The 26061-nt window shown below is 43.4% G+C and overlaps 1 protein-coding gene across 2 annotated transcripts in view; it reads left to right on the top strand.

Moving 5' to 3' along the window:
* Positions 1-19427, top strand: part of Unc5c (unc-5 netrin receptor C) — a 330719-nt gene extending 311292 nt beyond the window's left edge. Inside the window, exons 14-17 of one of the 2 annotated variants that reach the window (XM_042701804.1) lie at positions 6551-6700; positions 8195-8359; positions 17498-17676; positions 18779-19427. In XM_042701804.1, coding sequence (XP_042557738.1) covers positions 6551-6700; positions 8195-8359; positions 17498-17676; positions 18779-18944 — 660 coding nt within the window. In that variant the 3' untranslated portion in view covers positions 18945-19427. The remainder of the gene's footprint in view (positions 1-6550; positions 6701-8194; positions 8360-17497; positions 17677-18778) is intronic. The other variant, XM_042701805.1, reaches the window with a different exon arrangement.
* Positions 19428-26061: the final 6634 nt, after the last annotated feature.

Genomic DNA, 26061 nt, shown 5'->3' on the forward strand with positions numbered 1-26061 from the left:
CAGGAGAGATCATCTTTTGCTTAGGGATATGCCCAGGGGGATCCAAGTGGCACAGGCTCTTCTCTTGAGCAGGACTCCTTGGCCCTTTGCTTCAAACGCCTCGCAGGCTGCAAGTGGCATCCCAGCCTAAGCATCCGTGGCGGCTGCAGCTGTGGAACAGCTGGCAGAGCCCTGGAAATGAAGTGACTTGACAGGAATGTTTGCACACGGTCACCGGAGTCCAGCCTTGTTATGATTAGGGATGAAGTAAGGCAGACAGACTTGGTGTGGGGTGGAGGGGTGGGGAGCAGAGCCCCCCGGTGTGAAGGCAGGAAGGGAAAGGAGCAGTGTAGGGCTGGCGCCAGCGACATTAACCTGCACAGGTGAAAGAGGCCAGGCTGACAGTCAAATGATCTCCACTGCCTGGCTCTGCAGCCTGAGGCCTGAAGGCCGAGGGGAGGAGGGTGAGGGAGAGAGCGTGCACACAGGGCCAAAAGCAGTCTGCTCAAAAGCTGGCAGGGAACAGGGGAGAAGGACGAACGCTCTTTTTGGCCTCTGCTTTGGAAGAGTACAGGCACACAGCTGTGATCGCGACCGTGGGGACAGCCACAGAGGCAAAGAGAGAAATTGTTCCTCCCTAAATGGCCAGGGCAGGTTTCAGCAGCACAAGATTAAAGGCGAAAGAGAAATAAAGGAGGTTCCACAAAACCTGATGGCAGATGTGATGCTTTTTTTTAAACACTAGTCAGCACAATCATGGAGGGTTGGTCTTCTGAGGTTTAGCATATGGGACATGCTGAATATGTGCTAGGTTGGCTCTTTGTGTCTTGGAGAGCTCTGTGCAAAAGGTCACAGAAGGTGGTAGTGGCAGTAGTGCTACTCAGTCCTCACAGTTTAGTCAGCACTGTGGACAGAGCACAGGGAGGCGTCACCTCCACCAGGCAAAGCAGAAACAAAGCAAAGCAGCTGGAGTGCAAGCTGGCTGCTCTGCTCTGTATGCTCTGCCAGGGTAGCAACCACAGGCACTTCCTCACAGTTGCTTCTGCTACCTGTTCATGGACCTGGTGCTGATCCAAAATGCCTTCGTAGTAAAAGATGCTCCAACCCAGCCTTCCATGGTGCTGTTGAGAATAGAGGGATGAGTAACATCCCAAAACAATGAAAAGAGACAGAGTCAAAGACAGCCATTGACTGAACCTTCTCTTCAATGGATTACAGAAGATTTTTTTTTAAGCACGTGTTTTACCCTTTCCCTGGCCGATGAGATGCTAATTAGGAAAAAGAAAAGAATGATGAGAAATTATTTGGAGAGAAAGTAAACAGAGATAGAGAGAAGAAAGAAAAAAAAGAGGCCTAATTATCCCTGGAGACAAAAGAGATTAAAACAAATTCCTCTGGGGAAGAAAGAGGCACAGATGGAAAGGGATGAAGTTGGGAGAGTTTGCCTGAAGGGCAGAGGCAAGGAGAGGTTGGTCTAGAGAAGCAGAAGAAGGAGGGGGGATAAGAAGAAAGTGATCAAGAAAATGTAACTATTGAACACCTGATGCTTTGTCTCTATGATCTCCAAGACTGAGTCCAAGAACACGGAAATTCCTCTAAACAGGATCTCAAGGGAGGCTTCTTCCTGGCCTTAGTTGTACAGGGGTTAATAAGGTGCCTCTCGAGGTCATTGAACAGTTCCTGGAACATATAGGTCCCCAGACCCAATCAGAAGCTCCATGCAGCCTGCGTGCATCATTTAAGCCCTCTGATTGGGCACCTGTTCTAGTGCACACCAGTGGGTGTTCACATGCAAGTCTTCCAGGGCCAATGGGCCATAATGTGGTGTCCAGGGGCCTGCATGCCCAACTGCTCAGAAACCTGCATTCAGGACTGCTCCCGGCCCTGGAAAAGGATGCTGAACCTCTATGAGAGGGGGCTCTGCCCTGATTGCCTTACCAGGCTCCTTCATGCTTCCCAGTGAATGAGCAGAAGTGAAGGTGAGCCAAGAAGAAGGGCAAGCAGAGGGCATGAGGAAACTTACCCTCCCTGGGAGCACTGGCCTGCCAGCCCTGCTCTGCAACCCCTTGCTCTTTAAGGTTCAATGCATAAAGGCACTTATTTTCCCAGCTGTGTATCAGGCTTCAGGCTGGAGCTTTAAGACTGAGAGTCTTAAAGAGATTCCCCAAGCACCTGTATCTAGGCCACTCTGTCACACGGGAGGCTGTCATTGAAGAGAAACTCGCCCAAGCTCAGAACGACTGGGAGGAGGCAGAGGGACAAGAGTCACAGAGGACGCAGATGCAACCAAACCCCTACAACCACCAGGAGCTAGAAAAAACAGAGTGTGGAAGTTGTACAGCCTCCAGGCATCCTCCTCCTCCTTCTGTCTCTGTGGCAGGCCCTGTGTGGGCAGCTCCACATCTAGAAGCCTGGAAGTCTTCTGGGCACAGGCCAGAACAGCTCCCTTTATGCACAGGCCTTCAAAACAGCGTGGATTTATTGTGGCTCTTAAGTGGCCCAGGCTAATGGCTTGGCATGGATAATGTCTCAGTTTAATTGGTGATTGTGCGAGCTGCTTGTTTCTACTGTACAATCCCTTGTTGCTGGCTCTGGAGCAATTTCTCACAGGCAATTGGAGTCGATTCGGTTTTCACTCAGGCCTGCAGCTTGAGGCAGACATCACCCTGCTGCAAGATCCCATTCCAGGAGATTTCACACATCTCCAGGGACAGCGGGCTCTGAGGACAGCGGCTCTTGATGACACTGCACCTACGATTTGTGTGTGTCTAGATGTCTATGTGGCCAGGGAGGTGTGGACAAAAGTCACCACTGTCAATAACCAGCTTTTAAGGAGGTCACTGTAAGGCAAAGTAAGAGCGGAGGTAAAAACCAAACTAGGAAACCATAGCAGAACCTTCTTTTATACGGGCAGAACTATTTCAGCAGAATAACAGGTGGATTTGTCCAGAGCCTCCACAAGCCCCGGGAGTAGGGGAAGGGAAGACAATCTCTGCAAAGGAATGCAACCTTTATACTTCTAAGAACAAAGAGCATAGATGATCCTAATTTTCATTATGGCCTCTCCTTCCAAGGTCATGATATTTTTTCTTAAGTCTCCCTAAATCTTTTGACCTTAAATCTAGTTGGCTCCTAGCCTGTCTTTCAGGAGTGTGTGAAATATCACAGTTGTTGTGATCCGAAAGCAGCTTATGGAGAAGCTGTTTGGGAGCAGAGCATAGGATGTCCTGATGACATGCTCCCATGCCAGTCTTCCTGAAATGGACCAGGAGCTGGGCCAGGCAGGCCAGGGATTTACCTGAGCTCACATAGCTCCTGACAGGACAGATGTAGGCCTATGATGTTGAGTGAGTGCTCCCAGGAAGATGACAGGAGGGAAACATTGAACTTTGCATCCATATTTTATTGATTTGCATGTCCATTATTTTCACATTTTGCATCTCAAACCTATTAACCAAAAGGATTTAATGATGAAAGGATCCAGTTAAACCTAGCTTTCTGAAGTACAAGTGACTGCAGTCAGTTTATCTTTTCACCAGACTTTGGGTCCAATTAAGAGGAAGAAAACCATCAGGTTTCTCATTGTTCTGTGCCACTACTTTGCGTCTTTTCTGATTAAGGGAGAAGTAGAGGGCTTAAGAATATAGAGAGCGACCAGCACCAGTGACTCACACCTGTAATCCTAGCTACCCAGGAGGCTGAGATTTGAGAATCATAAACTAGCCCAGGCAAGAAAAATCTGTAAGAGTCTTATCACAAATTAATCACCAAAAACTGAAAGTGGAGTTGTGGTTTCAGTGGTAGAGAGCTAGCCTTGTGCCCAAAACCTCAGGAACAGCACCCAGACCCTGAATTCAAGCTCCAGAACCAGCACAAGAAGAAGAAAAGAAAAATATAGAGAGCACATAGGTCTTCTGACCTCACAATCACTAAAATGGCACTTTGTTTCATTTTTTCTCTCTAAGCTATTTCTGATGCTTTTTCTCAAGAGTAAGTACTCTTGCCATGACTTTTGAGGTTGTGGCAAAAAAAAAGTCTGACCCTTTTCCTTGGGCTGCTCTAATCCAGAATTTAAATGAAGTATTAGATTTCTTGACTTCAAGGTCATGGACAATAGGCAGTTAAAGCTTTTTATCTGCCAGTTTCTGCCAAGAAAACTGATAATGCTCGGCTATCCTCTAGCTGACTATGTTGATTGTAAGGATGGGGTGTAGATTGTACATCCTCGGGTACAATTACCTCCCCAAATACAATGCATCTTCTTTCAGACATCCCAGGGAGATAATTTGGACATACTGAAGATCTATAGTAATCAGATAATTACTATCGATTGCTCTTTAGACGTCTTGATGAGGTAATTAGGACATACTGGAAAGAAGCTGGAACTGATTGATTGGCATGCCTGTAATCTCAAAGATTTCTAATTATGTTTCTTTTCTTCTAATGGTTTATAAACAAACATCACTTTAGCTTTAGAATTTGTCAGGTGCCAGGTTCACTGGGAACATCAGCTTTCTCTATTATGCTAACTAGACATGGAACATGATCAGCATAAGCTCATTACGCCTTACTGCCGAAGCAGAAGAAACTGCAATTAACCCTCCTTTCTCTCGTTCTGCATTTCCACACAGGGCTGACTTCTTGTCACAGAGTGGGATGTGCAGTGTCAAGAAGGTGGTCTGGGAGGGCCTTGTGGGACCCTGAGCCTGGCGGATCGGCATCTCCCTTTAACCTCCAGGGATATTGGAGGCCTGCTAAGTCAGGCACAGCGGTCAGGACCCAGTGACACAACATGTGTGTCAGAGTGGCCAATGGACTGCTCAGCTCCAGTCAGGAAGAATAGCTACTCATCACCAGCCACAGTAAAGAGCAGGTCAATAGCACCAGGCAGCTAAGCCACACACTTACTCTATCTGGGTACTCTTGCCTTATGGCATCCACGAGACTAATTACAGGACTTCCTGTTGGAGACCACATTCCACATGATCTCCGTATTTGCTATACCTGGTGGGACCTTTCAGTAGCTTGGCTTTTGTTGTTGTTGTTTTATTTTTCAGAATAATAGCCTGATCTAAAGGCTAAGAACTATGAAAGCAGTAGCTTGCCATGAGCTGTTTATATCTAATTAATGCTATTGGTGAGCTCAGCATTCATTGGACCATGAGTGTGTGGGTGGACGTTCATTCAAAACATGAGAACATCAAAGGAGGGGGTAATAATGCTTGACAGAAATGTTCTCATTACCTTACTCATATAACTGTAACCTCTCTGTACAGCGTCTTTACAATAAAATAACATTTTAAAAAGCATGAAAAATATACATTTCTGGGCATCAAGGTATCTGATGGATACTCTGGACTGTGGAATGTGACTGGACAATCTTTTCATGATTTCTTCTGCACATGGTTCCCTGGTTGATGCCCAGGACATGCAGGTGGCATTCTGACTAAACACCTCTGTTCTTGAATTCCCTGAGTTCTATTTCTTAAAAAAAAATCATCAAAAAAGAAAGATCATATTTTACTTTTACATTTTTGTAATAAAAGTCAATGTTTTCCTGGACCTCCATTTAAAAAAAAAGAAAGAAAAATCACAAATTATACTTATTGTTACCATTAAAGTTGAAGGCTGGAGAGCTATGAAATACAATGGACAGTTCAACCAGGAAAGGAAAACCAGGATATTATGTCCAATAATAACTGACAGTGTGCTTGTGTTTGGATAATTACAGCTGTAGTTGGAAATGCTTCATTAGCTACCATTAACGAGCTTGAGACATGGAAGTGGAGATGGAATTTGTCTTCCTGTAATATCTTCATACTGTACATAAAATAGGGAGCAAGTTCTTCTCAGTCACAGCTCTTGAGAAGTGGGGGTGTTCTTTCCAAAGTTTAATCTCAGCAGCTGTTTAGATCAATATTTGCTGTTTAAGAAACGGACGAATCAGCAGCAGAAAATTTCCCTCTAAAAGGACCTGTAAAGAGCATATTCCAGAACTTTAGTAATTGGCAATTAGAGCCTGGCTCCTTTTAAGCAAAAAGTTAATGCGTTTGTGTCCATGTGTACTAAAAGTGAGAGGACTAAATGTCTGAAACGCACTACAGGTTTTTTGTTGTTGTTGGTTGAGGTTGGTTTTCATTAAGTCTAACATATGAGTTTATCTCTTCATCATTTGCCACCTCCCTTAAAAGGTCATTAAAATCTACTGTATCTGTTTATATGTATATTTTAACCTCTTTCCTCTTATTGAAGTTTCTTTTTTATTGATTGGTGGTTCTGGGTGTTGATGAAAAGAAATCATCTATTTGCCAATCATGGGGGGTGGGCGGGGGGTGGAGCAGACTAACTTGACAAAATGGACAAGTCAGCTTATTGGAGACCCCATCCTCTGCAGGAAGGAGGAGCTGTGGTGTGAAGGAGCCTCTGGGCCTGTTGATCAAGGGGTTCTCAGTGTTGTCCCAGTGTGCTTTGCTGTGAGGAAGCACTGTAGAGACTCACCCATTGGTGACAGAGAAGCTAACTCGAGTGAGACAGGTCAATAATGTGTTTTGTTCCCGGCATGTCGTTGTAGGAAGTTTTACAGCTTGAGCGGCAGCTGGGAGGGCAACTTCTGGAGGAACCCAAGGCCCTCCATTTTAAAGGCAGCAACCACAACCTGCGCCTGTCCATTCACGACATTGCCCATTCCCTCTGGAAGAGCAAGCTGCTGGCTAAATATCAGGTAAGGCTGCCAAAAGGAACCAGAGGCTTGGGGACAATTCGGAAAGAGGGTGGACATTAGTTATCACCTGAGAAATCTTCTTCCTGGAAATTGCTTTTATATCAATACTTGTTTCTTGAAATGAGTTCGGGGTCATTCAAGATTTCTTATTAAAGAATATCTAATGGACATATGTAAAGGAATGCATCTTGGAAACTTTTCCTTAAAATAGCTATACCATCAGTGATCTATTTTTAGTAAAAAAAAACAAAAACAAAAACAAAAACAAAAACAAAAACAGATTTCCAGTTCTAGCATGTCAGTTAACTTTTATTGAAAATGATTTCACTGACATTAACTGAATTGATAAGTATGGCTGCGAATATATTCATAGGCAAAATAGGATATTGTTATTCCATGAAACACAAATCAGGTTGCTAGCATAGCAACACTAACTCTGAGAAGTGCGAAGGAACCCCCCCGTTTGGGACCTTGAAGTAGCATAGCTAAATAAACACAACCAGGATTTTATTAAGTAAATATTCATCAAAGTACTATTCCCAAGTCTCCTTGCAGACTCCTCTATCCGCCAGCCTGAACACTCAGGAGATGGTACTGATGAATTGTAGGCCTCATCCCATCATGTTGATGAGACTTGGTCAACATCTGTGAATCTTGCTCTGCAAATCCAACTGCCTTCACCTTGCCACTGTTGTAGTGGGTCCTTCCTGGTTTTAGTCAATGAACACACTAGGAAGGGAAGAGTTCTCAGCCCCATTCTTACTCTTACATGGCATTTACCCACACATAAATTACAGGATGAAAACCTCTGCCTTTGTTAATAATCACAAGTGTGTTCACTTGGTGCCTAATCTCTGCTTTTATCCACCCCTTCTCCTATATATATATATTTTTTAGATTTCAACATGGTTGCTCTATTATGACAAGACCCTAGGATGGATAGGAGTCTATCTTAATTTTAGAAAATGAATATCTGTTTCAGACTTTTGTGCTTTTTAAGCCAAGCACTTTTCTATAGCAATTAATTTCCAACTGTACTGAGTTTCAGAGGCCCTGTCCCAGAAGACAGAGGGTAGAGTCATGAGAGGAAATGCAATCCAGCCTTACCCTCTCCATTACTTTGCTTTCCTCCAGGATGTCACAGCAGGAATTTATTTTAATGAGCAATGATGGTATGCCGAGATTTATTTTAGGAACTTTCTAAGTGTTTTTTTAAAATCATTTATTATGACTCCTTTTGCAATGAGGGAGAGCAAATTAGGGTGCACTGGTTAGTTATATGGCTCCTAGAAGCTGACTTCCTGAGTTCAAATCTCGACTCTACCACTGAGGCTGCTGATGTTGAGTGCGTTTAACCTCTCTGGGCCTCAGTTTTGCATGTGTGAAGGGGGATCTGTACATGGATGGAGCTGTTAGAAGGAGGCTGTTAGCAATGAGGCACAGTGGTGCCAGTGCTCACTCCTCATGGGGGAGTATCAATTTCATATCCCATAGGAAATTCCTTTTCACCATGTCTGGAGTGGGTCTCAAAGAAACCTGCACTGCACCTTCACTCTGGAAAGGTTTAGCCTGAACACCGTGGAGCTGGTGTGCAAACTGTGTGTGCGGCAAGTGGAAGGAGAGGGGCAGATTTTCCAACTCAACTGCACCGTGTCAGAGGTAAGAAGCCCTATTGTTATTCTTGGAAAGCAGGGGAGAGAATGACTGTTGGGAGGACTGAGAGTGGGGGACAAAATGCAGCCTCAGTACAGGCCATAGAGAAGTCCTCCCAAGCTTCCTTACAGGTCCTATTGGTTAAGAGAAGAACATTTTAACGCTCATGGCAAGGTAGATGTATTAAGAACTATAACAGGAAATCCTTTTTCAAAAATAAGCCTTATTTCTTATGATAACATGGCAAGCTTTTTGTGCCTAAAATCCATAGATCATTAGTAGGATTCCACAGGTTACTCATCCCCAGTAAAGGTCAGAGCAAGAGGATTTCATTGATTGCTGACAGGCTTGCTGCAGGATACAGGCCAACCCATCTTCCAGCTATAGACATTTGCTTTAGGTTTAAGTAGAGAAAGAATCAGTTCAACATCCCTGGGCCATCATCTATGGCCTCCTTGATCATTATCAAAGGTTTCCACAGAAGTTGTGATCAGGACATCATTTGAGAGGATCAGTCTGGTCAGGATAAGAAAGTCATTGTTGCCTAACCAATGGTTTGGCCTGTAATATCCATCAGTCCCGATCTTCCTCAATCCCCCTGATGTGGTCAGGTGGTTAACTCAGAGCCCAGACCAACACAAATATGAAGGTTGGAACGCCAAGCTTCTCAGCCACTTTTAGTGAATTCATGGGCCCAAATAAAGAGGTTTGTCTAAGCACCTGTCACAACACGAATTTAAGAACCATGTTTCAAGTGTTAAAAAGAGGTCTGAGTATCGGGTGTAACATTTAAGCAGTGTGCACATATAACTTTGGTCTCAGCCTCCCACACTGGCCATCTGCCCCTCCTGCTTTGCCAGTTCCCTCTCAGGGACCCAGTGCCTTTTCTTCCCCCTAATTATGTACTGCTAAGTAGAGTGGGAAAGGGGGGAAAAAAACTCTTGGTCCTCTTTTCCTCCGCTCCTTCATTCTCTAGGGAGCAGAAGAGTTGTCCTTTCCCCAGGGTGCTAGGGAAAAGTTCCAGAAATAGAAAATCCTGGTAGCCATCAGCTTGGCCTTTCTTCACTCTGAATTTCACGTCTGTCAGTTGGACTTCTTTTTCATCTGTCCATATGTACTGTAATAACAATGATCATTGCTATTTAAAACACCCTAGGAAGGAAATAGGAGGTGCCCATGACTTTATCTGTTCCCTTTGGATCCAAAGGCTGTGGTTTGAAAAAGTGGTAGGCCTTCACAGGGGCGGAACAAAGGAAGACGAATAAGGCGAATGGTCAGGAGGCAGCCTCTTCTGGGCCTCTGTGGGCTCAGCTCCTGGGCCTCTTGCTGGGCCACAAAACATGGGGTTGTCGTATTTCAACCCTCCAGCCGTCCAGCGTATGATTTAAAATACTACTTCTCCCTCTCTGTCTCATGCATAATGACGGATGAAATAGCAGTCTGTTCAGATTGTCTTGCTCTGCATGTCCTATTTAAAGATGATTTTCCTCAGCAAACCAGGGCTTGGGGGAGCCGGGGGCGGTGGTAGGGAGAGCAGACAGCCTCTCTGGCACTCCATCCTTCTTTCCCACAGCTCATCGAGGTGCGGTCATCCTGTCCTCCTGTAGTTTCATGAGACTTTTGACTCATAAACAACTTTAGTCACAGACCCCAGTGACATTCACAAGGAATGATGGTGGTGTCAGGGTGCCATGGTAACCGCCAGGCCTTTGGATGCGCTGGCCTATCTCCTAGGCCCACAGCTCCACCCCTGCTGGCTCCAGAGGGTGTTTTCACTTTCCAGGCCCAGCAGGTCTGCAAAGTTCAATAACCACCCAGCTCCCGTGACAACAAAGGCTGCAGAATTTTGGAGGGGGGCAAGGAGCTCTGGTCCTTTGATGCTTGCTTTCTGTTCAGCGTGAACATTTGCTGAGCCCTGAAAGGGTGGATCAGATGCAGCCGCAAATGAAAAGAGAGCTGCACGCAGCTCTTCCCCCCACCGCGGCCGCCTTCTCCTCACAGAGAAAGGACAGTTTTGCACAGTGTGATCACAATTTAAGGACTTCTTTCTGGTGCCAACATAGAGGAAAGAAGGTTTCTTTTGCAACTTGGCTGCAGTCTGCCCAGAGGCAGCCAGCCCTAGAGTCACGTGGAAGGCCCTCGTCTGTGAGTGACAACCACGTATAACCAAGGAAGGAAAAAGTGCGCAGCCGCACAGTTGTGACTTTGCTCTGCTGACTGAGTGGCACTGAGTGGCACTATTGTGGCTAGCACCTGAATGAAGTTTGGGGTACCCACAGAAGGGAGGGGCCACTCTGGTCCTGATGAGGGGATCTGTGCTGGAGAACAATGGGCTGAGGAGTCTGGACACCCTGATCCTCATCCGAAATTGTGAGACTGGCAAAACATCCACAAAGGGGAGGGGGGGGGGGGAGAATGGCACCACTGTGGTTGCGTTCTTCAGTACTCTGCTCCTTCCCGGGTCCCAGGGCAAGTTGGCTGGTGGCTGGAGTCCCAATTCTAGTGTCCTTTCTCCCAAGAATGATCTGGCTTGTGGTGAATGTGTTGCCCTCTCTCCCCAGCCACCCATCACTCAAGGGCCCTCAGCAGCAAGCACTTGTAAAGCCACATGACCCTGTTGCTCTCCAGTCCGGTGGCCCGCCAGTTGCTGACCACGGTGACCAGCATGTCCTTGACATGATTCTATCAAAAGCCACCAAGGGTTCTTCTGTTTCATTTGCCAGAAAGTCCTTTAAAAACTTCTAACTTGACACAGATACATGATGATTGAATATATTCTTATTTTTTAAAAAACCTTTTAGATTTATAGGCAGGTGTGCAGTAATAAACAGAGAGCTACCCATCTCCACCCAGGGCAACATGAGTAGAGAGAAGGAAAAGAAACTTCACTTTTTTCTCAGACCTCTGTTGAATCAATCCACAAAGACCTAGTATAACCATGTGCCAAGTGGACAGTTCTATAGAAATGTAGGCCATTATTTATTCTACAGCCCCAGTTACATGATGCCTAAATTGGTCTGTGGGCTTGTTATGGAAATTGGATGAGTGAACAGAATTTAACCAATGGGACCCATTTATGTTCACCATTTTTGTTCTTATTGGGATAACTGGGTTTTCTAGTCAATTCTTTCAGCCTAATCTGTGGTGTCCATTATCAGCTTTTCAAAGGCTTCACATTTCCTACCGATCAAAGTAGACTAAAAACCCCCTCCATTTCTATATAAACAAATAAAAGCTAAATATAAGCAAAGGCAAATTTGTTCCCAGATTAAAGGAGATGGTACGTGTTTCCAAGTTTGTGTAACCTGGGTTGCTTTATAAAGCTCATGGTTCTGAACCCCGGAAATGATGTGGCTTTAGGGGAACTAGTTATCATCTCATAGTAACTTTCCAGATTACAGTGAACACTGTCATCATTTCTTAATTTTCCCAGATCATCTATCTTTATTAACAACTGGCCCATAGTAGTTTTATTTGTATGAGACTATTAAAAACATACAAAGTAATGTCACTCCAGGAGAGCTGCTCTTTTTGCAGTGGCATATATTACTTGGACAAAATGCTTTCATTATGATATTTCCATACATGCATACAAGGCACTTTGATCACATTCCTCTCCTCAATTACTCCTCTAATATCTACTTTCTAAACCATTTTAGTGGTTCCATTATTCTGTTTTCATCAATGTATGTGAAGTTCTTCAGCCATGATCACCCTCCCCCTCTCAATGGAGTCTGCCCCCAATATATTCCTCATTTTTCACTCATGTCACTTTTTTAGGCCTAGATTTCACATATGAGAATGAATATGCCATATTTGTGTTAGGCGGGCTTATTTGGTTTAACATGATGCTCTCCAGTTCCATCTATCTATTTGCCTGCAAATGATAATAACTTCTTCCTTCTGTATAGCTAAATAATATACCATTGTATGTTTGTATATATGTACATATACATACATACATATATATCATACACATGTGTGTATACATAATCACACATACTTTCTCCACTCACCAGCTGGACTGGATACCTAGTCTGACTCTATAACTTGGGTATTATGAAAGCAGTACTATAGACATGACTGTGTAGGTATTTTCTTGACCTTCAGCTACATGCCAGTAAATGGTATATCAAGGTCATATGTGGCTCTGTCTTTAGTGTTTTTAAGGAAACTGACTTCTTTTTAAGGAAACTGACTTCCACATTGGCTGCACTCATTTACATCCCATCAACAACGTATAAGAATTTTCCCCTCACCCCCAGTGCTGCCCAGCATTTGTTGCTGTTTGTTGTCTTGATGATTGCTATCCTGACTGGGGTGAGATTGACTCTCAGTATTGTTGCAACTTGCATTTCCTTTATGGCTTAGAATGTTGAACCTTCCTTCATGTGCTTACTGACCGTTTGTACTTGCTTTGAGATTTTGTCTGTTCAATGCATGTGCCCATTTATTAATTGGATTTTTTTTCTTTTGGTGACCAATTTTTTGAGCACTTTATTCTGGATAATACTCAATTATCTACTAAATAGCTGGAAAAGATTCTCTCCCCCCATTCTATAGATTGGTCCTTGATGTTGATAATTGCAGAGGGGGGGGGGGGGGTGCTGTGCAGCTCTTTAGTATTATTCAATAACATTTATCCATTTTTGCTCTTAGTTCCTTAACAATTGGAGATCTCTATTCACTACCTATGGCTATAACTTGTTTCCCTTGAGATTTCCAGTAGTAGTTGATCTTATATATTAAAGTCTTTGGTTCATTTTGAATTGATTTTTGTACAGGATGAAGGATAGCTATCTAGTTTCAGTCTTCTACATGTGGAACTCCACTTTGCTAATACCATTTATTTAAGGGGCTTTCCTTTTCTTAGGTATTGTTTGACACTTTTATCAAAAATCAGATGACTATAGATATGTGGCTTATACCCAGGCCTTCCTTTGTATTCCACTGGTCAACATAAACAAAGTACATTACTGCTGTTTGATCTAGCTATTACCTCTTCCATGGAACATTCAAAATGACTGTTGGAACTATGTGACTCTAGAAAGAGTGAGTAAATCAGGTAGGGATAGGCAACTATAGTTGTAGTTAACAAGTAGCCTGGGGCAGGGTTGTTTGGTTCAGGAGTTCAAAGCCAGTGTGGGCAAAATAATGAGACTCTATCTCAATAAGTAAATATAAAAGTTGGTGCTAGGGTTTAGGTAACTCAGAGAAATATGCTTAGCATGAGTGAAGCCTGACACGTGTGCCATCACCCATAGCAGCTGTTTGCCTAATGTTGAAAAATCTAATGCGTAACTAAGGGAATCATTACATCAAAGACAGATGGTATAAGTGTCATAAACCATTATTATAATAAGCATTCTGTGAGAGCAATGGCTCTTTTTACCTGGAATAAAAGAAAAAAAACTAATGGCAACTGAAATTATTACGAGGTATTTAAACATAAATGTATATAAGCAGTTTTCTTTTATCTGCAAGGCTATTATCAGCCTTCTGATAAAAGATATAAGAAATTATGCCCTACAGCTCTTACAGGGCAGAGTAGCCTGGGTTGTAGATCAAGATGTTGCTTCTAACACAAAATGACAATGGTTTTTTGCTCTTTAAATAAAAGGAGAGGAACAACATGTATATGTGGAATAGATCTTCCTAAGATGTATGTCTGTTTGAAACTCACTTCAGGATTTAATAACAAGAAGGGACTAGGAAGGCTCCAGTGGCTCATGCCTGTAATCCTAGCTACTTATGAGGCTGAAATCTGAGGACTGTAGTTTAAGGCCTGGGCAGAAATGTCTGCGAGACTGCTTCAATGAACCAGCAAATTGGCCAGGGTAGAGATGTAGCTGAAGTAATAGAGTACCAGCTGAGCAAGCAACTGGAACAAATACTGGGCTCTGAATTCAAACCCCATTACCAGCAAAAAGAAAACGCAAAGGATGAATCCCCAGTCAAATTTAGTTGGAAGGAAGTTTAACACACAGAGTTCTATCAGGAGTGAGCACCATCCTTTTCCCACAGTAGGATAAAAGAAAATTTCTCTCATCCAAATCAATTATCAGAGTAGTTTATATGTGCAAAGCACAATGTTGGTGATCATGTCGATTGAGAGAAGGATAGAGAAACTCTCTACTCAAAGAAATGCGAGAAATAAAAAGTTCAAAAATCAACTCAAAATGGATTCCAGGCTGGGAAGGTGGCTCAGTGGTAGAATGCTTGCCTTGAATGCATGAGGCCCTGGGTTTGATTCCTCAACACCACACAAGCAGAAAAGGCCAGAAGTGGCACTGTGGCTCAAGTGGTAGAGCATTAGCCTTGAGCTGAGGAGCTGAGAGACAGTGCCCAGACCCAGAGGTCAGGCCTCACAACAGACAAAATAAAATAAAATAAAATAATGGATTTCAACCTAAATACAAGACATAAAGCTGTTAAAGTACTAGAAGAAAGCATGAGGGAAATCAGTTCAAGACTGATTCAGGCAGTGATTTTTCTAGAGAAGACCCCAAAGTGTAGAGTGAAAAAAAGAAAAAAAAAGAATGCAGAACTTGACAACTGGATTGACATCAAGGGAAGAAGCACAGAAAATGAAACAATCAACAGTATAAACACATAATGTTTACTAGTAGTTTATACGATAGAGGATTATTATCCAAAACACGATTTTAAAAACCCTCAACATTTTTAATAAGTAACCCAATTTAGTAGAATGGTTAAATGATCTGAAGAAACATTTCTCAGAAGAAGAAATAGACACAAAAATGAGCAACCAGTACATGAAAGTGAGCTCTCAGCTATACCCAGTCTGAATAGCTGGCATCAAAGGGTCAAAAGAAAACCAATAGAGATGTGGAGAAAAGGAAGCTGTGCACTGTTGGTGAGAATATAAATGATTATATAAATCCCAGGATGTATGTCCAAAGGATATGAATTTGGCATGCTAGAGATATCTGAATACCCATGCTTATTGTGACAATATTCACAGTAGCTGAGAAATGAACTGCTCAACAGATGAGCAAAAGTTGTATAAATAAATATGTCTCCTTCTGTGTGTGCATGTATGTATATTGTACAGTATGAATCTGGTAACACAAGGCCCAGAGTACTGCAATAACCAGACTTTGACCTCCATTGCTACTTAATTAGGGTAGTTTTCTATATATTAGGAGATGTTGTCCAGGAAAGTAGCAAGCAAACTTCACTATGGGTGATGGCATTGAGTTGTGCTGGCCATATATAATTCTATTCCCACTGTAAGCATTGAGTCCATTGGGTTCAGACATCCCAAGTATAAATCGATTAACAAACGCTGACCTTTGTCCTTAGACCACTCTCCTACTCACTTCCTTTGAGTCCTAGGCACCCAAAGGTCAGGAACTCTTTTCTCCACCCCCTTAGGAAGAGCTCTGTGCCTAAGGGGGAAAGCTACAGATTGTGATCCTCCTTCTGAGACCCCACCTACGACTGGACATGTTTGTGCCTCATATCACTGTCCTTTAGACCTGGTATGTGATGGCGCAAATACAAAGGAGCTGATGGAATCCGTTGCCAAGCTTTTTGAGTCTAACACTAATCAGAACCAACACTTGTGTGCATTTTATGGCAAAAAGTAGTGGAGTCTTTGTGTGTGTGTGTGTGTGTGTGTGTGTGTGTGTGTGTGTGTGTGTGTGTGGTACCTATCTGTACTGCGGCTTGAATTCAGGGCCTGGGCACTGTCCCTTTGCTTTCTGTTCAAGGCTGACATTCTTCTACTTGAGCCACAGCTCCACTTCCACCTTCTTGCTTGCTAATTGGAGATAAGCATCTCATAAATATTTTCTGCCTGGGCTAGCTTTGAATCATGATCATCAGATCTCAGCCTCCTGAGTAGCTAGGACTACAGACATGAGGCAGTATGACCAGCTCCCAAAATAGTGTAATTTTGCTCACACACACAAAAAAACCTCCAAGCAATCCAGGCCCCAACAGAGCCCCCTGTGTGGTAAAATTATACCACTGGAGAAGTCAGCTTTAGGTGCTGATTTTGGAAAACTGTGTTTCTGGAAACTCCACTGGTCACATGGGACACAGATGGCTGACATTGCCCCCTGCACTCCACAGTACCAGTAGCAAGAAGGCTTGGTAAAATTTGGGGGACTCTGGACAGCAGTGTCATACACACACACACACACACACACACACACACACACACACACACACACACACACACACAGAGCTATGTGCCCATCAAGACATCACAGAAGCATTGGCTAAGCCTGTGTGGCTAGCGTGACTAATTCTACACACCAAGGTGTTACCTGTTTAAAAGAGAAAGAGGGAGGCATTTAAAGTGGATTACATAGATTTTCTTTTATTGCAACCTTTGCTTTTGCCTTTTTAACCAGCAGAAGCAATGAGAAAAATGATTAGAGAGTTTCTCTTGCGGTGAAATTCAAAATTTTGCATTTGTGCTGTTTTATGAGCTGAAACTATTTTAAGAGCCAATTTATGGTTTTCTCTACTAAAATTAGACTTAAAAAAAAAAAGCAAGTAGGTTCAGCAATTGGAGGATGCCGTTAGCATCGAGCCCTAAATATACTGTTGACTGTTTTTCTTTTGAAAAATTGTCTTAATTTGCTATCCATTCGCCTTGTTCCAGTCCCTCCATTGCGAGCAGACGCCAGCTAGCCCGCTGCTGCCAGGTTAGAGTAGGCCAGGCGGCATTCATTCCTTTCCCTGCAGAGTCAGGTGATTCCTACAGGTTCTCTTTGTCATCCTTCTAATCTCTGATCTGATGTTGGTTCTCATGCAAGTGTTCTTCTGAGCAATTCTCCCCCTTAAAAGCTACACTTTCAGAAGCACCAGCTTTGCCTCTTTTCTCTCTCTCCCTGGAGAATCCCCTCAGGGAATGACACGAGAGTTTTCCCTCCGGCTCTATCCTGAGCAATACAAGCCTATGCAGAAGTAGCTCCAAGATGGCAACCTTCCTCTCTCCCTGGTTATGAAGACTGACTCACCACGTTGAACTGAGGACCAAGCAATAGTTTCCTAAGCAGAAAGAGAGCACTCTTTGCAAAGCAAGGCCTTATGTTAATGGGCTCAATAGGGATTGCTCTGTCTTCAGAAATAAAGCTGTGCTGTTTTTGTTTGTTTGTTTGTTTCCAGGAGCCTACTGGCATCGATCTGCCCTTGTTGGACCCGGCCAGCACCATCACCACCGTCACAGGGCCCAGTGCGTTCAGCATCCCGCTCCCCATCCGGCAGAAGCTGTGCAGCAGCCTGGATGCCCCACAAACCAGAGGCCATGACTGGAGGATGCTGGCTCATAAACTGAACCTGGACAGGTGGGTGGGGCCAGGCTTCAGGGCCAGCTGTTTTCTGCCAAACCCGGGATGGTCTCCCGGGATGGGCATGGTTGGGCAGACTACATCCTTCAATTCAGCTGTTTATGTTGTTATTCAGAAAACGTGTCTGACACTGCTTCTTTGAATCTTAGGCGAAGGGCTTGCAAACCCAGTTCCAAGAGATATTCTGGGTTTATTTGACATTTATAAAACTTGGTATCAAGTTTTATGATCTACTTTGCCAAATGGATGAGCTAAATCCTTCTAAGGAGGATTTTCAACCGGCCCTGATGCTTGATGGAAAATTAGCATGCTCACACAACTGGCATGAAACATAAACAGAGCACAAGAGAGACCACTTTGCAGAAAGTTGGCATCATAACCAAATAAAAAAAAACACAGCATCAACTGGGCACGAGCAGCCCCCACCTAGAATCTTAGCTACTCAGGAGGCTGAGATTTAAGAGTCTTGATTCAATGTCAGCCCAGCCAAAGAAATCCCTGAGACCCTTGTCTCCAATGAACCAGCAAAAAGCTGGAGGTAGAAAGGCGTTTCAAGAGGTAGAGCAATGGTCTTTTTTTTTTTTTGTCGGTCGTGGGGCTTGAACTCTGGGCCTGGGCGCTGTCCCTCAGCTCTTCAGCTCAAGGCGAGCGCTCTACCACTTGAGCTACAGCGCCACTTCCGAGCAATGGTCTTGAGTGAAAAAAAGCTAAGCAAGAGCACAAGCCTCATGACTGGCATGAAAAAAAAAAAACGAAAAGACATAGCATGGCACGTTAAGACAGTCAGAGAGTCTGAGCTGAAGAGAACACACAAGTCTCTTGATTTCCTGATTAGGATATGACCCATAGGCATCTTGTCTCTTAAATTATCTTACTCCGAGTTGAGGTTAACAAAGTTACACAGCTCGTCTCCTCTGTGGGGCTGATCTAATTAAGTATGGGCTAGTCATTTAGAAGGGTTCACTGTAAACCACAATGGAGCTGAGATGCTTAAAGACAGATGCTCTAAGGCAGACCAGTTTAGTGGACTAAAAACAGAAGAGAAAACGGATCCCAAAGGCATGCCTTTCAGCACATTTTTCCCATTCCCCATTTACAGGTACTTGAATTACTTTGCCACCAAATCGAGCCCAACTGGCGTCATCCTGGATCTCTGGGAAGCCCAAAACTTCCCAGATGGAAATCTGAGCATGCTGGCAGCTGTCTTGGAAGAAATGGGCAGACATGAAACAGTGGTGTCTCTAGCAGCAGAAGGGCAGTATTGATTGACCACACTGGAAAATGAAAAACGTGCAGGGAGTCTGTGACTGTCCAGAGAACAACACACAGCCGGGAGGGAAACCCAGACCCGACCAATGAGTTTTACAGGCAAGATGGCAGCAGAGAGCACTGGGAAAGAGGCCACCACCCATGTACACGCCCACTCTCCTCGGACAGCACCTCGGGAGTTAAGAAAAGTTGTGTAAATTTGTACCTTGAATTTAGAAATCACTCTAATTTTCCTCTTAGTTGGGCTGTATGCTGTATGGTACAGGATCTTACAGTTTCCTAGGAAACGCTTTTTATTGCTATCCAGCTCTATGGATAAACTTTCTTAACAAACCCAATTTCTACAAATGTTGTTTACATCAGATTGGACAGGGATGCAGACACTGTCCATGGCTTGTTCTATTTTTGTTCAGATCATTTGGAGTTGAAGCTGTGGACGGTTTGTTGTGTCTATTACAGATTAGTGATTTACAGAGAAATCGCAGACTTTTTGTTGTTGTTGTTTTTTTGTTTTGGCTACAAATTGTGTACATTGAGTGTCTCAGACAATAGCCACCCCGCTCCCCCCATCACCGTTCCTGTTTCTGGAACTTTGTAGAACCAGTGTTACCGTTTGTATCAGGGAAGTGTTAAGGAGAAATGACTGAGTTCTTAATGCCTTGGGGTGGGATTGGGCTCATTGGATGTCCTTTGGGAAGAAAGCTGTAGCTCTGCAGGGAAGACACTGATTCATCTTCAACCATACAGACATTCCTTCATGACATGTGTGTGTGTAATATGCTATTACAAGTGCTTTTTAAAGGTATCATTATTATCATTGTTATTGATGCGTATCTACAAGTATTCTAGTAAAATGATTCTCTTTTAGTTTTGGCTTTAGTTAGCAGTCCTGTTAGTGCTTGGTAATTGACTAGGCCTATCTCCTACACGTGTGTCACAGCGTGGTGGATGGGCACCAGTTTAGTTCAATAGGCATTGCTTCCTTGAATAATGACTTTTCTATACCATTCCAAAAAGCTAGTCAATCTTCACTGGCTTTGCCCATCTGTTCTTTCAGCTTGCTCAGGCAAAGTCTTTCTCCTCTGAGTCTTATTATGGGAAGGATAGTCTCTACAAAGTTCACTTCATCTTGTGATTGTGAGTTCCATCAAACTGGGTGTACCTTAGGGGCAGCACAGTTGGTAGAAAAGTCCTCAAACTGGAAATCAGGGCACCGGTTGTTGTCCTGTATTGAAGTCTGTCTACCTGTGCTACCTTGGGAAAGGCACTGCAATCCAATCAAGCTCAGTTTCTAATCAACTGCAATAAGATCATCTGAAGCTTCTCCCACGGTGGGACTCCCATTACCACACCTCCAGTCTCCTCCATCCGTCTGGACATCACAAGGAACTCTGAGCTGGATCATTCAGATGTGGGCTAGCCTTTTGCCTGGGCTTCTTTACCTTTCCACCAGTGTTGACTTGGAAGAGAATATTCTAACCTTCCAGATGTTTGTTCAGCTTTCCAGTCTCGTCTTTGTATGGCTGTATGATGTTTCTCACTGAGAGATGACATTCCCTAACTATCATTTTCTTGTCCTGCCATGAGACCCCTGCCCGTCTAGCTTTCCTGACTTGGGGCACATTTGACCATGTTATCACCAGTCTTACAAGTGCACCCAGCCGGATGACCTTGGTGTATTTTGCTATCCCCAAACCCATTCACCTTTGTTTTAATAGTACTCACTAGCATTTGCAAAAGTTCATTAGTCCTTCTAGCCTATAAAATGTGAGCCAACAGACAACTTTGTGAGGTTTCCTTTGGGACCATGGTAGACTCTTTCAACAGATATGGGAAGAAGAGTCAGCAGACCAATAACCACACCCAAACTGAGTACGAAGCACACACATGCTTGCATCCAAACCCACAAAATAGAACCGACCCTGGTTTGCACAGAGACAGAGAGGAATCGAGCTTGCTGACTGATTTTAGCTGAGAAATTGTTCTGTGCATTTCCCAGCTTCCCACATGTTCCCTCTCCTGTTAAGTTACTTCTTGGTTTTAGACTCATCTTTACTGATAGAGAGACTTTGTTTCCAAGCCTCCTCCTTCATGCCATTTATTTCTTATCTTTTCTGTTTTAAGATATATAGATAGATAGAGTATAATCTTTATCGGATCATCTTGTGCATTGTAATTTCCATATATAAAATTTCCATATTTAAAAATACCTATTCCACTGATTATAGAGGGGGATAAGCAAATTTAGATGATCACATTTTCACCAGTGAGTTAGAATTAAATTGGAAAACCTTAAACAGATTACTTTTAAGAAGGAAGCGAAGGAAAGAAAAGTGTTGTCCATGGCTATATCTTGAAATAAACTTGCTAAGATTGTTCTTCAGTAGTTGAGTTGTGAAATTACCAATAGAAATCAAGAGCTAGAAGTCTGAACTGAATGCTAAAAGGAACTTCTCTGCCTCATGACAAAAACGGAATGGAACAAAGATAGAGTTATCTAGATGAGTCATTTCCAAAACTTTTACTAATTTAAAAAGTCACGACCACAAGTGATTATTGAGTATAATAGGCACAATATTGTTGGAAGTGATGCAGGGTTCTTAGGGTTCAAAATCATCTAAACATTCTTGCTTTTAACCACTCAAAAATGCATCCAAAAAAAGGGAAGAGTGATTGATTTCTTGTGAGGTTCTCATCAGTCATGTAAAATGTTTTGTTTCTTATCAAGTGTGTGACTGCTGCCACATCGCAACAAACCATATGTCAGATGGTGTCACTAAGAACTGTTAGATTGATCTTTCCAACTTAGAAGCAACAGTTCATTTCTTAGGTAGCCATTTATAGGCCATCCTGTGTGCCTGGTCTGGCTTCTGTACTACTTAAGAGGGAAAACTGGGCTTCAAGTGAGTGGAAAGGCTATCATTTGTGCATGGTGCCCTCTAGTGGCATGAAGCACAGTCTACCCTGCAGTTGATACAGCTCACCAGAGGTGGACAAGTGTTTTCACTGAGTACCTGCAGAATTCAACAAATGTAAAGGATTTTCCGCTTCAGATGTATGATTTTTATTATTATCATCGTATTTTTCACTTAAATGACCCATCTCAAACTTTCATGTTATTTTATGTAGGCCATTAACTCGTTTGTATACAAGTCTTAAGATGCTTTCTTGTTCACAGACATGCACAAAAGCTATATAAGTGTCTTTAGAAGGTATCATCTTTAAGAGCTATAATTTCCACTAGGTTTTATGCATTGGAAATCTCCTTCTTCTTAGTTCCCTAATGCTTATCTTTGGCAACATAAGAAGTACCTGCTTAGAAGCCTTGCCTATGCAAATGGAAATACTGTATTTAAGGAAAGGGAAATGTGGCTGTGATCAAGAAGTAGAAAAGATTCGTTTCTTCTCCATTTGCTAGTCCAAAGGCAGGGTTTCATCCTGGTTCTCACTCTGTTTGTCACCTGAATTCATCTTTTCTTGAAGTGCTTCCAGGTACATGATGAAGACAAGCTTGGGGGACAAGTCAGGTCATACAGGACACAAGACCTTTTGCAGACCTCTTCCTCAGCAGCCACCTGCCACAGAAAGCAGGACAGGTCACTTGTCCTGGTGGTGTGTCCAGTTTCATACTGCATCATATCATTAGCCATTTTCATTTTCTTTTACTGTGTTTCATCTCTCAGCTATCAAAGAGTAGAGCCATTCTTTAGAGGAAATACCTGGGGACTGCGTTCAGGATGCTCTGTAAATGAGGCATTGGGCCACAGGTTTCTGCTAGAAGTCAGATATCTTAAAAGCAAACATCTAGGGCTCACCCTTCACTTCTTCTGGAGAAGAGTCTGACCTATGCATCTGTGTCTTGGGAACTTGGCAGGTGTATTTATCAGCCACTCATGCTTCTGCAAACAATGGGTAAAGTTGGGGAGCAGTAGGCTGATGGCTTTTTCTAGAACCCACAGGCCTCTGCACCTGTAGTCTTCCCGCCAGAGGTCAAATGTAAAGTTATAGAGGGACTTCCAAGAGTATGTAAAGAAAATAGGGAAGGGTTCTTGCTGAGTTGTTCAGTCTTCACGTTGAATGTGAAGTTTAGCTTTTGCTGAGCAATTATTCTAGACCAGTCAGTTGATTCACATGGAGACTTCAGTACTATGCCAGGGCTGGCTTCCTAAAGACAGGAGGGCCACAAAACACGGTGCAGATGTAACGAAGCTCCAGCCATGTGCTTTGAGAACATGTTTGCCAATCAGAATATCACTGCTCCAAAACCAATTATTTGTAAAGATGATGACCAATGAGTGTTAGATTTTATAGATCCAATAAGGAAACAAATATTTTTATTATTATCTCAATGTAATAAAACTTTTTTTAATCTTTCGAGTGCCTCATAGGATCAACTATTATTATGTTTCATTTTTGTTTTTATACTTTTTATATTTTTAAAATATCCTGATGTAATGTTGACTGAACTATATCTTTAGACCTTTTCCTCTGTGCAATGAAATTCTATTTCTCTACCCTAAGAGATCTGTTTATCTCCGCTCTGGCTACAAGGATCACTTTGAAAAAGTTGCCCTTGAATTTCTGGTGGTTTGTTAATGGAATACAGAATATGGGAAATATATTGTCACTGGTATTATTTAAGTTCATGTCCATATATCCCAGAGAAGCCAGAATCTGGGATGGAAACTGGTTTTTGAGAAGTGGAGACAGCAATTTCTCTACACAGCCTGTAAACTTCCAAATCCTTTCGTCTTACTGGCCATGTAGCTGTGCATGCTTTAGGAAAACCCTACTATAAAAGTCTGTCTGCAGAAGAGTTTATGGCCCTTGGATTTCCAGTGAGCTTGACCGCTTCCAGGATCGATCTGTGGTGGGATATTAATGCACTTGTTCAACCAAAGGTATTGTTTGCCTCAGGCCTGTTTTAGCAGGGCTGAGGAGGAATCACCAGTTCAAGTCAGCCAGCAGGCCATAAATAGAGGAGCTTACAAAGCCAGGCAGTTTTCACAGGCTGCTCCTCAGTCCTCTGAATACTCCAATGACTATACATTGAAGAGATCTGACCAGAGATATTCCAGGACCTTAGATTGGAAAGCCCTGCAGAATATCATGACAGTCATGGCCTACTAGTTGTGGACAAGAAAAGTAGTTGGGCACCAGTAGCTCACATCTGTAATCATAGCTACTCCAGAGACTGAGATCTGTGGGTCAAGGTTCAAAGAGAACCTGGCACAGAAAATTCCAATTAATTCCAATTAATCAGCAGTACACTGAATTGGAGATATGGCTCAAGTGGTAGAGTGCCACCTACAATCAAGCAATTAGAGTGCTAAACCCTGAGTTCAGCCCTGGTATTGACCCCAAAATCAAAACAAGCTAACAAATCCCAAATACAAGTAAGCTGCCCTGAGAATCAGCTCCCCACCAGCCATCCCATTGCAGATTGTGTTTAACAAATCAATAAACTGCAGGTAATAAAACTTCAGGGTCGGGCTGGGAAGGTGGCTTAGTGGCAGAGTGCTTGCTTTGCATGCATGAAGCCCTGGGTTCAAGTCCTCAGAACCACATATACAGAAAAAACCAGAAGTGGCACTGTGGTTCAAGTGGTAGAGCACTAACCTTGAGCAAAAGCAGCTCAGCGACAGTGCCCAGGCCATGAGTTCAAGCCCCAGGACTGACCACAAACAAAGTGACCACCTTCAAAGTGAGCCTAAAGCCTATGTCATCCTTAAACTCCAAAGGCTGTGGAGCTTAACAACACTCAGCAGGGATGAGGTTTGGATGAGGTTTGGTACCTGAATTGTAGGGAAGTAAAACCACGCTGTAGCCTACATGTTGACTTTGACTGACTCTTGGCTTCTGATCACTCAGCACCATGACGATGCAGATCAAAGCAACATGGGCATCTTTTTTTGGGGGGGGGTTCTGGTCATCAGGTCGGCCTGGGCGCTGTCCTTCAGCTCTTCAGCTCAAGGCTAGCACTCTACCACTTGAGCCACAGCACCACTGCCAGCTTTTTTATTTTTTCTGCTTATGTGGTGCTGAGGAATCAAACCCAGGGCCTCAGGCATGCAAGGCAAGCGCTCTACCACTGAGCCACCTTCCCAGCCCCAACATGGCCATCTTTATTCCAAGTGGTGTAAACAAGAGCCAGTGGAAAAGGTCTCTGCCAACTCATATTCTTAAAGTCATTAAGACACCTGTAAATGTAGGGCTAGAAACTCGATGTGTATTTCCTCTGAGCCTTTTTTTCTTTAAAAGGCCAGCAACTGGACCAAGTTGAACTGGATTTGCATTCTTTCTTACACTTTCCTAGATCTCTTAGCCATGTATCCCTTGCCACCCAGACAATACATTCAGCCCAATTGCAGGGAATAGCATCACTTGTGCGTGTGTGTGTGTGTGTGTGTGTGTGTGTGTGTGTGTGTGTGTGTGTGTGTGTGTGTGTGTGTGTGGTGTGTTGGGTGTCAGTGTGCTATGTGTTGAGTTTAATGTTGAGCTGTAGCAAGCTGGCGACCTTCTTCTTTGCTTGTTCTAAAGAAGACAACCAAATGTTCCTCAGAGAGCAATCCAGTGTGCTAGGAGGCAGCGTTACTCTCCTTGCTGTCTTCTTTGGAACAGTTCAACTGCAGAAATGTCAGATTGAGGGTTTTGTGTGTATGTGTGTGTGTGCTTTATTGTTTTTCTTTTGTAAGCAAAACACCACAACCTTGGCTTTCTATGACACGGAACACTTCTTTGGTTGTTGTGGAGTTAGTTCCCTCTTGCTGTATCTTCTATGCAATTCCTTTTCTAACAAATCGCTGGCGGGGAGAAGGAATGCTCGCAGGGCACTCTGTGTGTGGAGATGGGGGATACCGGCTCTGGTGTGCCTCTTTTCTCTCCCTGGCTGCCTCACCCACTTTTTCCTGCAGTCCCCTTGGTTTGTAAAATTGCCTGCATTTATTCTGTCAGCCAACATGTACAAAATGTAAGAAAGAATTTTTAAACAGGTAATAAATTATATTTATAAGCAACGCTGAGTGCTCCTCCCTTGCGCCTTCCTAACCAAGTGCCTTTCTATTAGCAATCAGTACACAGGTGGTTAGCGCCATGTCCTTCCATAACAAGATG

Source organism: Dipodomys spectabilis, unplaced genomic scaffold, assembly GCF_019054845.1.
Source record: "Dipodomys spectabilis isolate Male_0828 unplaced genomic scaffold, ASM1905484v1 ptg000297l, whole genome shotgun sequence".
Lineage (NCBI taxonomy): Eukaryota > Metazoa > Chordata > Mammalia > Rodentia > Heteromyidae > Dipodomys > Dipodomys spectabilis.